The 13603-nt window shown below is 38.1% G+C and overlaps 1 protein-coding gene across 1 annotated transcript; it reads right to left on the reverse strand.

Annotated features, from left to right (window-relative positions):
* Positions 1-7083: 7083 nt before the first annotated feature.
* Positions 7084-9235, reverse strand: LOC112084604. Its single transcript, XM_024153839.1, has 5 exons — positions 9105-9235; positions 8046-8130; positions 7627-7899; positions 7520-7537; positions 7084-7437 (listed from the first exon to the last, which is right to left on the reverse strand). The coding sequence occupies exons 1-5, from the start codon at positions 9233-9235 to the stop codon at positions 7084-7086; spliced, it is 861 nt and encodes a 286-aa protein (XP_024009607.1).
* Between the last annotated feature and the right edge of the window lie 4368 nt (positions 9236-13603).

Raw genomic sequence — 13603 nt, forward strand, 5'->3', positions numbered from 1 at the left:
TATGAGCATTGGTTAAAGGTGTGCATAGGAAAATACCTTTGTTTGTCAAACTTGTAAATCCAGCATTTTCTTCGGGTGCTCTTCTTTCTAGAACGTATCCAACATCCTTTGTAGTTCCTCCAGGGTCAAATATTGGATCATCTACGCCTCCTATTGTCAGACAATGAGAGTTTCTTGTAGTAATCACCGGGTATGGGGTTTTCTTGTTGATCTTCAGGAAACTCATATGTTGATGCAGGTAGTTGATGAGTGTTCCAACATATGCTAGACACGAAATACCAAGTATCAAAGGTTTTGTTGCATTGTTTCTCATCTCCATAGCATGGAAACCAGTAGAAACAAGACAACCTTTCCCTTGAAAAGGCAATTCTGGTTTGGAACCAAGTAGAGCTGCACCAGAAAAATCTCCATAGTGAATATCAATCTTCAAGGGATGAAAAATCGAAATACCTGTATTCTCTGCAATGGTCTTTGGTATGAGATTCACATCAGGTCCAGATTCACAAAGAGAATCACGAAATTTCACTTCCTTGATTGAGAATGGGGCATCAAACTTCTCGGAATCCTTCGTCTTAGAAAGCGCCTCCAATGGTGGTTTTGATGTCACCATTAGTGTCTTATCTTCCACGTGGTCTGTCTTACATTCAAGGTGGTGAGGAGCTGAAGGAGAACAAGGCTTTGGTTCATCAAGAGAAAGGGACTTATGATCTTGTTTGTAGTCTCCAAAACACTTGAATGAATCGGTAGAGACGAGGTCGTCACTAGGGATTGAAAGAGGTTCTCCTTTTTCTTGATGGCTGGCTTCCATGACGTGATGATCCAAAGGAATTTCATTTGATGGCCTCTTTCTAACAAACTTGATGGAGGATTCTCCATCTACTTCACAAGATACCCAATACCCATCATCCATAGATTCATTGAGCTCCTGAAGCATCTCATCAATCTCGGTTTGGGAGACAGACGACATATCTTCATCAAAGAGACGATCATGGATATCTTCGTGGGTATTGTAAGTTGTTATGGTCTCCCAGCAGAATCCTTTTTCCTCTAAACCTTCACGAATTGATTTGTAGTGCTTGCGATGTCCTCTTTTGTGGTGGTTCGGAATTGAATTCTGATCCATTGAGGAGGGATCACGAATGTATTGTGCTTCTCGGCGTTGAGTGGCTCGAGGAGTGTTGTAAAAACCTCCCTCATAGTAGTAATTTCGTTTCATAGGATACATATCTTCTGAAATGGAAACAAAATAACCGAAAAATGGAAAGTTGCAGAAAAAGGGGTTCTAGAGTCGATTTACTAACCTTTCTCGGGGTTTTGCAGAAAAGAAAACGCGTGCCTTCCCCGGCAACGGTGCCAAAAACTTGATGGTGGTCTTGATGTGTGGTGTCGAGGGTTGTCAAGTTTTACCCTAATTGAAATCAATAGCCGCAAGTGCACAGCTGATCGATTGTAGTACTTAGGGATCGAATCCATAGGGAAGGAGGATCTTTTGCTGCAAAAAGCCTTTGAAATAAGTTAAAGTAAGGAAGTCTAGAATAAAAACGGTTTAGTGGGGGTTTGGTAGTGTGTTTAAAATCTAAAAACGAAATCTTAAAAGAGAATACGGAAATTAAATGGCGTAATAACTAAACTTAACGAAAATAACTAAAAATGATAAAAACGGATATTCTAATGCTTAAATGAAAATGAACTAAAAAGGAAAGACAATATTGAACTAAAGCTTGAAAGAAAATCGGTGTAAATCAATGGAGAAGAAAGCGTTGGGGTTCAGGGAAGTTTTCTCAGGGGTACGAACGATTCAAAACATTCCTAGAGAGTAAATTGATAAGATCTTAGCTTAAACTTTTCGAGCTGGAGTCACAGACGTATGAATACGCCACTGTCGTGATCATAGACAATTATCTCTCTCAACCCTGACCAGTAGGTTTCCACTATGGCCCTGGAAGAGAAGAGATGCATTATGTTTAAGACTCGTCCTAATTCACAAATCGCTCATAGGTAGGTTTCCACTCCTATGTTTATTTTGCTCTCCTAAACTAGATCTGATACCTGATGAACACTTTCGTGTCACCAAGCATCTGGATCAGATTGTAGTTCATGACACTACTCTCATGCAGTAAAAACGAATTCAGAAGAAAAAGTTCTAAGATTCAGCTCAATAGCCAATGGAATCCTCATCGAACATATAAATCCCCATCGAAAATCCCTTAATCCCAACAATAAAACTACTCAGACATAATGAACGAAATCAAAGACATAATATTAAGAAGTAGAATAGAAACCGAAATTGAAAAAGAAAGAACAAGGGTTCAAGAGAACAAATCTCTCTCTCCCTAAAAGCTAAAGCAAAAACAATAAGAATATGAAGTAAATATTTCGGGGGTGATAGGTTACACGATTTCTAGGGCTCCTAAGACATGTATTTATAGTGTTCAAGACCTCTCTGGACGTCACTTAGGGTTTCTCCAAATGTGGGCTTCAGAAATGGGCTATTTGGGCTTGGAGGTTGAAGGCTGCGGTCGGGATACTCGTGACCGCGGGAAAATGCTTGTTGGCCGCGGGTGGAAGTGTTGGCCAGCTGGTTTACGGGACATCTTGCTCTTCGCGTATCTTTTGATTGAACCGTTGGATTGCCAAGATGTAAAGTGCACTGGAAAGCTTTTCCCTAAGTTACCTGAAAATAGTTTTGAAACTACAAATACTAGAAAAACGTAATAAAAGTACTTAAAAGCAATTAAAAACATAGAAAAAGTATTTCAAAACGATCCATAAAAGTGGTCAAAATACGGTGTTATCAACTCGCCGGTGAAGCTACTGAAGGATGAGATTGAAGAAAAGAGAAAGGAGAAAAGGGAGAGAAAGGAAAGAAAGGAGAAGGAGAGAGAGAAGCAAAGATGATGTGATCCTCCCAAAGCTCGGCACAAAGAGGCTTGAAAGAGAGATAAAATAGAAACAGAAGGTGCGGAATAAACTTCTGTTCTGAGATATAAATCGATAAAGATGTTGCTAAGCAACGAATCGATCACAAAAGAGAGATAAGAGAGGATAAAGATGTTGCACAAAGCAAAGAGTCACTCTCTGAGATAGATGAGAAATGATAAAGATGTTGCACAAGACAACGAATCACTCTCAAAAGACAAAGAGAAGTTTCTCACAGTTTTGATAAGAGAAAGAGTTTTTGATAAAAAGAGTTTGATTAATTTTTGGTGATCCAATCCAGGATGATTATTTCTGGGATCTTACATGAGTTTATAAAGAAATAAAAGTGCCAAAAACAAAGCAAGGCACGAAATTCTCAAAGCATTAAAGTGCAAAGACTAGAAATAATGACTAAGGTTGAATAACTCTTCATCTCCACTTGCCATGACCTTTAGGCTTCCTTTGGACGAAATATGATTGTTCTTCTGGCTGGGCATAAGTCTTGAATCAACAAACTGGGCTTGAAGAGAAGTGATCACCATTGCCTCCTTAAAAACCTTCCTTTGGAAAACCCATTGGGACAAAACCAAAGGTAAGGGAAAAAGAATACAACTGAGACACTTAGCCATTTGTTGATCTTCTTGGGATTCTTTTACAACCAGAGTAGTTGTAAACACCTCTTCTTCCTCCTGGTCCAAGTGTCTTGGCCGAATATAGTTTTGAACAAGTATTCCTCCATTTGTTCCCTTGAGCTTCTCGGCATTAACTCGGGTCTTAGTACCATCTGGATCAAACAATGCCTCATTCTCTAGCTCATCCACTGGTACAAGCTCTGGTTCAGCCTCTGGTGCAAGACCCATTTCTTTAATGCTGGCCATGATCATATCAAAAGAGAGAACAAGAGCAATAAAAAAGAGCTGGCTATGGAGAAGGAGGACTAGTGAGATCCTCAAGGCAATTACACAATTATCAACGATGGTTGCATTGATAAACACCAATGTCAACAATGTTGGAATTTGTCTAGATGAAATGGATAAGAGGATTATTGTTATCGAGGAGAAAGATGAGGATAAAGTTGAGGCTATGGAAAATTCTGGGAACCTGGTTGACAACGATCAGAACCAGGTTGACAACGATCAGAATGCCGGAGATGCAGAATCCAAAACATCACCATCACCAAACGCATCTCCTCGAGCAGCAGCGGTAGTAGCAGGAACGGCAGCGGGAAGTGGAGCAGGAACGGGAACGGGAACGGGAGCTGTGGAAAAGGATCATGTACGCAAGTCTTTCTTTGAATATCAGTAACTTAGCAAAAGTTACTGGAGAAAACATACATTTTAGAGAACTATGTTAACACAAATCGTTTTCCGTTATGGTAGATTTGTATGAAATAACTTTTTTTACTTTGGTAGATTTGTATCGAAGTTTTTTACTTTTTCTTCAAAGTAGACTTTTAATGTTTGCCTTGAATACAAGATTAACTTTATGTGGTAGATTTTAATTAGTTTGGCAGAATGGGAATTTTAGTGATGTTTATATAAGGTAGATTTATAATTAATTTGGTAGATTTTAGGTAAATTTAGATATGTTAATATTTGGTTTGACTGATGTGAAAGTACTATACATGCGAAGCAGTCGTGGATGATGGAGATGCTGGAAACATCAGAGCCAGGTTTTCCGGTTGCAAGAGTTGTTAGAACCCCAGCGTCGAGAGGAAAGACTGTAACCAAAGTGAAAAAAGAACCTGCTGATCCTAAAGAGAAGAAACAATCAGGCAAAAAGTCAAAACCTGATTTAAAAGACAAAAACGAAGAAACCTAGATAATCAATATAAGCAATCTTCACGCCCACTACAGTCTAAACGTGGATTACAGATCCCTTCCCTACAAGACGAAGACGACTCAGCGATTGAAGCTATGAAGAAACGGTTAGATAAGCTGGTGGAAAATGCAAAAATTGCACCTACTGAGAAAGAAAAAAGGGGACGCAGCCTTGCATCTACCCAGGTTTCACCATACCTTGGTAACTCAGTGGTGAGACGCATCATGGATGCTGCAAGTCCCCCTCCTGGGAGGTATGATCCTTTTGAAACGGTGGACAGTGTAATACTGGATAATCTACTCCGCTACATAGCTTTTGAAGCGTAAGTCAGTTTAAGTCTTACATGGTAGACCTATTTGTTTTATTTGGTAGACCTATTTGTTTTATATAGTAGACTTGTTAGGTATTTCGGTAGACTTGATTTTGAGTCTGGTATATCTATTTCATTTTTCAAGGAAAAACAGTTGGTGAGTGCATATGCAAGAGGAGAATTTTACCTGAAATAATGACCCCTAAAGAAAGCTGGTCGAGAAAGGAGTACGGGTGGTTGCATGACTAGGTACGTGGTCATATCATTCACCTGATTTTTGGTTGCAAAATGTTTGGTAGACTTGTTATATTTTTGGTAGACTTTTGAAAATGTTTGATAGACTTGTTATATTAGTTGGTAGATTTGTTGTAATGTTTGGTAAACTTGTAATATTTTGGTTGACTTTTGAAATTTTTTGGTAGACTTGTTATGTTGTTTAGTAGAGAATTACTTTGGTAGATTTGTTATAATGTTTGGTAGACTTGTAATATTTTTGGTAGACTTTTGTGATTGTTTGGTAGACTTTTGATATTAGTTCGTAGATTTGTTATAATGTTTGGTAGTCTTGTTATATTGTTTTGTAGAGAATTACTTTGGTAGATGTATTATACCAATTAATTATTACATGATGCAGCATATTTGCAAAGGATTAGACATGTTCCGGCAACGGTCTATGCGGTATCCATCTCTTTAGAAAGGGGAAAGAGTTGCTTTCATGGACCCTATCTTTTGTCGAGTTTGGTGTGGAGACTATTGGAACAAATTTCTACCAAACAAGAAGATTTGGATATTCAGTGATGGTTATTTGGAAGCTGTCATGGGCATTATGACCATTACTTGCCTACACACAAGAAATGGGGGAAAGATGTTGATTTCGTGTATATCGCCCACAACGTGAACAACAAACATTGGGTTGCCGTGGAGGTGGACATTCCCAAAAGAAAGATCCGAGTGTTTGATTGCATTCCAGATTCTTACAAAAAAGGTGAGGTGGAGGACTCTGTCAAGCCCTATGCGAGGATGATTCCGCTGTTGTTGAAACATATGGCACCACCGGAGCTCAAGAAGGGATGAAGGAGGGCCAGTTTCATGTCTACATGTTTAAAACAGCCCCACTAAACAGACAGACATGTGCAGTGCAGTTTAGTCGATTTGGTATTTTATTTTGGTAGATTTGTTTCTCCGTCTAGCAGACTTTTAACTAATTCTCGGATACTTGTTACCAGGTGATTGTGGCGTCTATACTTTAAAGACCATTGAGTGTTAGGCTTTGTGCCATAAATGGGACCAGCTGAAAGATAGCAACATGTCTATCATTCGTATGAAATATGCAGCTGAGATTTATGATGAGGTACATGAAGTTGATGAATCCCGGATGTCTGAGCCTAACCCATGTAGTTTATTCGATGACAAGTATGGTTTTCAGACAGACTCGGCTAACTGAGATATTGGTATGGTAGACTTTTGGGATCTGAATTTGTATTTTGGTAGACTTAATACTCAGATCCAAACTAATTGGTAGACTTCTGGTATCTGAATTTGTATTTTTAGTTGATTTATTACTCATATCCAGCCTCTTTGGTGGTATTTTGGGATTTAGATGTTACTTGTTTTTTGGACTTTAAATCGACTAGATGCTGATGTAAAAGGAACCTGCTTTTTAGTCTACATTCTCGTCCTATGGAAGTTTCATATTGTTTTTGTGACCACCCACAAATGTTATATGGTTTAAATGAATGGAAGATTTATAAAATGAATGGTAGATTTATAGCAAGATTGGTAGATTTCTTATTGTAAAATAGTAGAGTTAATGATATAAAAGTTCTAGATTTACAAGTACATAAAACAAAGTTTTCAAACGGATTATTACAGTCTATAATAACACAAATACTAGCAACCACTAAGAAGTGGACAATAAAGTTGACAACTAAGCTTGACATGTTAGGCGGTTATGTCCGCCTTGGCCACCATTACCACATTTGGGTTCTTCCTAGGATGTTTACTCGCCATGGCGGCCTCGAACGCACCCTTAATCAAATTTTCTTTGGCCTGTCGGGTGGGTTGCGAACATCTGGCGGGAGACAAATTTTGGTATGTACTTCATCTGGCACTGGGAGTGCTACATCTCTTGGCATTATACTAACAGCATAAGCTTGTTGCAAGTAACTAGTGTGGTAGTAATGATGGCAAAGAGAGATCGGAGATAACTTCTTCCTATCGGCGGCGGCTATGGCATGTACACAAGGGATTTTTTCCAAATCAAACCGTCGACAAGTACATGTTTTCTCTATCAAATTGACAACATGTGCAGATGTTATGCCTAAAACCTCTGTACGATGCTGATCAATCTCTTGCACAGGTAAGAGTTTAGCATCTTCAACTCTAGCCTGTCGGAAAGCAATTATTTTGACGTTAGATAAGTCTACCAAAATAAGTTTAAGTCTATTGAAAACAGAAATGAAAGTCTACCTTGATGGCAAAGAAAGTCTACCAAAATCAGAAAAAGAGTCCACAAAATACTGAAAGAAAGTCTACCTAATAATAAATGAAAGTTTACCAAATAAATGAAAGTATACCTCAAGCAAATTCTCAATGCCCGTTGTTAGAGTTGGTTCCATGTTATTGGCATTGACATGTCTTTTAGCAAACCACCTGGTCAGGAGACTCCTAATACCATCCACAAGACGTACAATAGGCTTAACTCTTGCAGCGGATAGCACCTTGTTTAATGACTCTGCTATGTTGCTAGTGGTGAAATTGTACCTATAACCTTGGAAGTGTACACGACTCCACATACAAATATCAGCCTTCACCAAGTATGCATGCAGTGCAGGATTTGCCTCTTGAATCTGAGAAAAAGGGCATTGAACTCGAGAATTCTATAAGCTGTGGCAGCCTTCTTAACAAGCCGGAATGTTTCAGCGCCTCCGAATTTCAACATAATGTTCTTATGCAGATGATATGTACAAATACCCCGACTAGGAAGAGGATAAACCTTCCCTATAGCATTTCTTATGGATCTATGCCTATCAGAAATAATGGCAAGTCCTTCATCGTCAGGAATAACACGGTGTAGTTGTCTAAAAAACCATTCCCAAGACTCATCATTCTCAGTATCAACAACGGCAAAAGCTATGGGAAAATATTGAAATTTCCATCTTGCGTGGTGGCGAGTAGTAGTGTACGTTTGTATTTTCCATGTAAAAACGTACCATCGACAACTACCACTTTCCTCATGAAGGAAACCCATGTCTGCTTGCACCAAATGAGAGGAACATAAATTTGAAGCTATCTTCCTCATCAACTTCTCGCTTGATTAGTGTTCCCAGATTTGCTCGCCGAATCATATATAAGTATGACGTCAGTTCTTCATAACCGCTTTCAGACGTCCCTGATACTAGTTCTCGCACATACTTTAGGGCCCGATGTTTTTTCCAATAGTCAACCTAAATGTGAAATAATATAACCAAAGCAATATAAAAATCTAACAAATGAGATCATAAATCTACCGAGAATCAACGATAAGTCTACCACAATAGATAATAAGTCTACTGTACCTCAACCTAAAGTTTTAAAACATCTGCCAAACATTATAACAAATCTACCAAACAAACCTTGATACTATATCGTTTAATGAGAGCTTCAGCGACATGATTTGGCAAGACTTTTGGTCCAACACCTCCCACGAAGTTCTTATATAGATGGCCTAGTATCTGATGGGTTGCATGGCGGGTGCGTTTTGATCGCACAGTCATAGAACAAGTGTCTTCTCGAATGTAAGTCTTAACCCAAAAACATTTGCTGGTCCCAACAGTTGAAGCATGAACCCTCCAATTGCATCCATCTACCCAACACTTAAGAGTAAGCTATTTCAGACTCGAATGATCGACATTGTAGTCGAATTTCTGAGCAATAAAAAAATTTTGAGTCTTATCTCGAACTCCTCTTTTGTTTCATAACGCTAGCCAATGGCTAAGTCTAAAGATGAAATCTCTAGACTTTGAAAGTCGGGAATTAGGTCGGTCCTCTTTTCTTGGGTGGTAGATTTAGCAACTTCTCATCATCTGAACTTCCACCATCTGTACATTTCTCACTTCTACCGTACTCTTCGTCATCGGAACTTGCACAATCAGGATCTTCACAGCCATCAAATCTGGTTGAGAAATCCTCTTCTTCTTCATCCATTTCTTCTTCTCCAACTTCATGACCTTGTTAAGGACGATCTTCACAGCTTTTACCAACATCAATATCAATTTGTTCTTCATGAATTTGACTAGGACCTGCATCTCGATCTTCGTCTTCATCAACAACTCCCTTCTGAACTTTTTTATTAATCTCAACACATAAACGAACTGTTTCGTTTTCGTTCTGGAATTGACGCAAACAACTCTGCAGGTCTCTTGAATTCCCAACAAATACGGGAGGTGTATCTAGAGGTAATTTCCGCCGGACTTCAGACGACAACATATAGCTGAACTGAAGCTCATAAATCTGATGATCCAACCTGAAATCTTCATATGCGATTTCAAGTAAATCAGCGAAGGATGTTTTGCGGTCGATCCCTGTAAAACTACATCTCCTGGACTGATCTACGACGAAGACTCACCTGGTTTTCTTCAAAATCCACTTACCACAAACCAAAACAACTTGATCCATGAATATAAAAGTGGATAAGAGGCACAAGATCGAATTTTTAGAAGATGTGGTTGCAAAAAGAAAGAAGAAAATCAACATGCAAGAGTTTACACAAACATCTCGACGGCGAAACCTAGAGGTTGAAGATGAACTCTGGTTTTTCCGTACTTTGGAGAATAAGTACATGGGCAAAAAGGTCAAAATGCAATGCCCGATATATAGGTCTACCACATTGTCATTAAATCTACCATTAGCACCACAAATCTACCAAGAAGGCGATAAGTCTACCAACGAGAAAAATATATACTTCAAATGTTAATAAATCTGCCATGTAAAGTATATTTTTACACATGAAAACCAGCACAAAACGTAAAGTAAGTCGAGTTTAGATAAAAATCTTCTGGTCTTGCGACGATTAGGCGATTCGGTGATTCCACCGACGGCGAAGGAAAACTCACCGATAATTATGTTAGAGATTATTCGAGATTTCGATCTTTGTTGTGGATAATGTTCATTGAATGAGTGGTGTTGCTTGAGTAAAATGCTTCTGTTTCCTCCTTGAATAATGGTTTCGCGGCTGTCGGCGGCAGTTGGCGGCAACAATGGAACCCTAATTTTTTCTAAATTGTAGACTTTTTATTTTATGGTAGACCTTTTAATCTATGGTAGACTTTTGTATTCAATAAAAGTCTAAGAGTCTTTTGTAATAAATGGTAGAATTTTTAAATTGTATGGTAGACTTTTGTTCGTTTGATTTGTGTTGATTTCAATTGTCTTACGGACACAGACAATGCCGATTTGCTATAACGACAGTTCGTCGGAAGAACCGCAAATGGACATGAGTTGGGCTTATACGGATGGAGATTTTGGGATTCCACAGAAATGTTTTGTGGTAGGGATATGATCTTTCAATCAATGACTGGTGCCGTGATAGCAACACCTGGCCGAAGGTATTACACTTGTCCAGACTGGTTTAAGGAGGTAAGTAGCTTGAATATTTGTTATAAGTTTTGTTAAAAAATCCTTTTGTTAAGCTTTTGGTAATTGTTGTGATAACTAATGTATGAAATTGGCCTGATGTATATAGGGGAGTCGAGAACATATCTGGAAATGGTGGGATGAGGCTGTTACAGAGGAATTGGAACGGTTAAAGACATACCTTGAGAAGCATAAGGAGAACTTGCAAAGGCTTGGCAGGGATCAAGCTTTTGATCCTCGTTTCAAGCATTTAGAGACTCGTGTCGAGATATTGGAGAGGTCCATGGAAAGCATTGACTTGGTCGGAGACATTAGGGAAATTAAAGATGAGATAAGTCAGCTTCATGGAGACTTCGTTTGGATGACGGAGCAAAACGCCAGAGGTGACCACTACTTGATGCTGGCATTGCTGTTCGTGTTTGCAGGCATTGCGTATATGTTAAGTACAAGTCAGTTTCCTTATTTTTAGTACTAATAATGTTGAAGTAGAAAGTAATATTTCCTTAAGTCGAAGTATTGTTATAGGTCCTTTGCAAACTATGTTTTCGGATGGTAGACTTATTTAACAAATGATAGTTGTAATATACTCTTGTCAGATTTCTTTCAATTATAATCGAACGAATGGTAGAGTTTTTATTTATTGTAATAGTACTTTAACATAAGTCTACTTCAAAAACAAAACAAATCTACTAAAGTAAACTTAGGTCTACCATACGATAATTAAACATGTACTACTGTTGCAATCAACGAGGCCATTCCATAGCAAATGACGGTATTGTTTCCCAGAAGTTGGTACACTCGAATTTCCAGAAGCAGGAATCGCAGAGTTGATCTCCATACGTATCAACCATCTCATTTTCATTGCATCTTCCTCGAGGAAGATTTAACATACACCTGGAAAACCATTTCCACCAGTTCCTCAGGCTTCTCGAATTTGAACACACGTATATAGATGTCTTGCACAGTCAATCTCATTTTCATTGCATCTTACCGGGAAAGACCTTGAATGGTGTTGAATACCTCTGCTGTGCCATCCATGGTTAGATGTAACATAGTGTGGCAGTATTTACCCATGAGAGATCCACTGTTTGATGCCATCCTAATGAAATCTAACCCTGCTTGGAGGCTATCTTTGAAAAAAATCAGAGATAAACCTCTTCGCAATTGTGCGGTTGGATTTCCTGCTTCCAAGCACCGTGTGAAGAATGCACCCACCCTTCCATGTTGATCCCACCTCCACTGCATGATAAAAGATATCAAATCAACTTGCCTTAGAAAACCTGCTTTGTTAGAGATGTTGTTAAGTGTTTTCGACAAAACTTTGCTATACAAAGATCCGCATATGAGTTTGAAGAGATTTTTAACAGAATCTCATACAAAATATCAGAAGGGAGCGAGTTGATGTTTATTTGATTGGCCATATTAGGAAATTCGGGATGGGAAATGAAAATTCTCGGGTGTGTGTTGTATTTATAGAGAAGTTGCACTGATTTAAATCGATGCAACGGTCAGAGAAAACCGTTTCACATAACCGTGACCAAAAGTCTACCATAAGGACGAACCTAGAAATACGTACAACACTCCAAATATAAGTCTACCAAACCTCCGGGTTTTCGTAGATTGCAGAATACATTTAGGGCAAAAAAGTAATTTTGAACCAAAAAGTCAAATGTCTACCTAACACTAACAACTAAGTCTACCTCAGACATGGTAAATAACTCTACCACAGAAACAAGTCTACCACCAAACAGCACATATGTCTACCAGATCGAGGTTATCTAGGTAAATACCAAACTTATTTAATCTACCACATGATGCTCAATAGAAGTCTACCATACGTACAATAACTCTACCAATTGATCTTAAATCTACCAAACAAACGAACAAATCTACCAACATTTTATAAATCTAGCACATGTAACAATTAATCTACCACTTAACGGAAGGAAATCACCAAACTTTTACTTGAATGTAAATCTACCACATAACTAACAAATCTACCACAAAAAGTGAAAAATCTACCAACAAGATATAAATCTACCTATTTCAACAATAATCTACCATAAAGAGATAAATTTACTGTCACGTAATAAAAATAATGTAACATAAATCTACCACCAAAGGAAATAAGTCTACCAATTGAGGAATTAAATCTACCCAATTGTCAAAAAATCTACCGACAAGTCAACTATGCGAGTAAGCTAACGATTTCCTTAACAAGTCTACCAACACATTTGACAAGTGTGCCATACATAACAACAAATCTACCGAAACTTAATAAATCTACCTCTCATTGTCAAAACTCTACAAAAGTCTATCAATATTTAACAAATCTACCAACTCTCGAATAAATGTACCATCGTCCTAATAACTCTGTCATCCAAAATGTTGCGTTGATCAATAAGTCTACCGTCAAAGCCTAGTAGACTTATCAAATTTTTAGCGCTATTTTCTGCCTACGTGGCACTAAAAAAGTAATGACATTTTTATAATTAGGTTTTTTTCAACAAATGCGAAAATAGCGTTTTGGGTATGCTAGGTTAGTTTTGTAAAAAAAATAAAAAACGTCAAACAAACAATAAAGATACTTTTAAAGGTTAGTACAGTAATCCTCCATATGTTTTATCTTTCTTACACCATTGTTGTAATGTGTGTCTTGTGTATTCGTTTAATGTTCCAGTAATGAAACTTTGGTGTGTACGCTACTCACAAGTAAAAAAATGGGATTCGAAAAAGCGTGAAGCTCGAATTACATCATATGGTAAAGTACTAAGATCGAAAAATAAACTCGATTTTGCATTAATTGAGAGTTAATGAGATCTCCATATAGGCCTTACGAAGTTACGAGCCAATCGAGCAAGTATGTACTCTTTGATGTGTAATTAACCTTATCAACCTTCACACGGTCATCTTCACTCTTTGTTCATCCGCGTAAGATTC

Source organism: Eutrema salsugineum, unplaced genomic scaffold (assembly GCF_000478725.1).
Source record: "Eutrema salsugineum unplaced genomic scaffold, Eutsalg1_0 scaffold_4, whole genome shotgun sequence".
Lineage (NCBI taxonomy): Eukaryota > Viridiplantae > Streptophyta > Magnoliopsida > Brassicales > Brassicaceae > Eutrema > Eutrema salsugineum.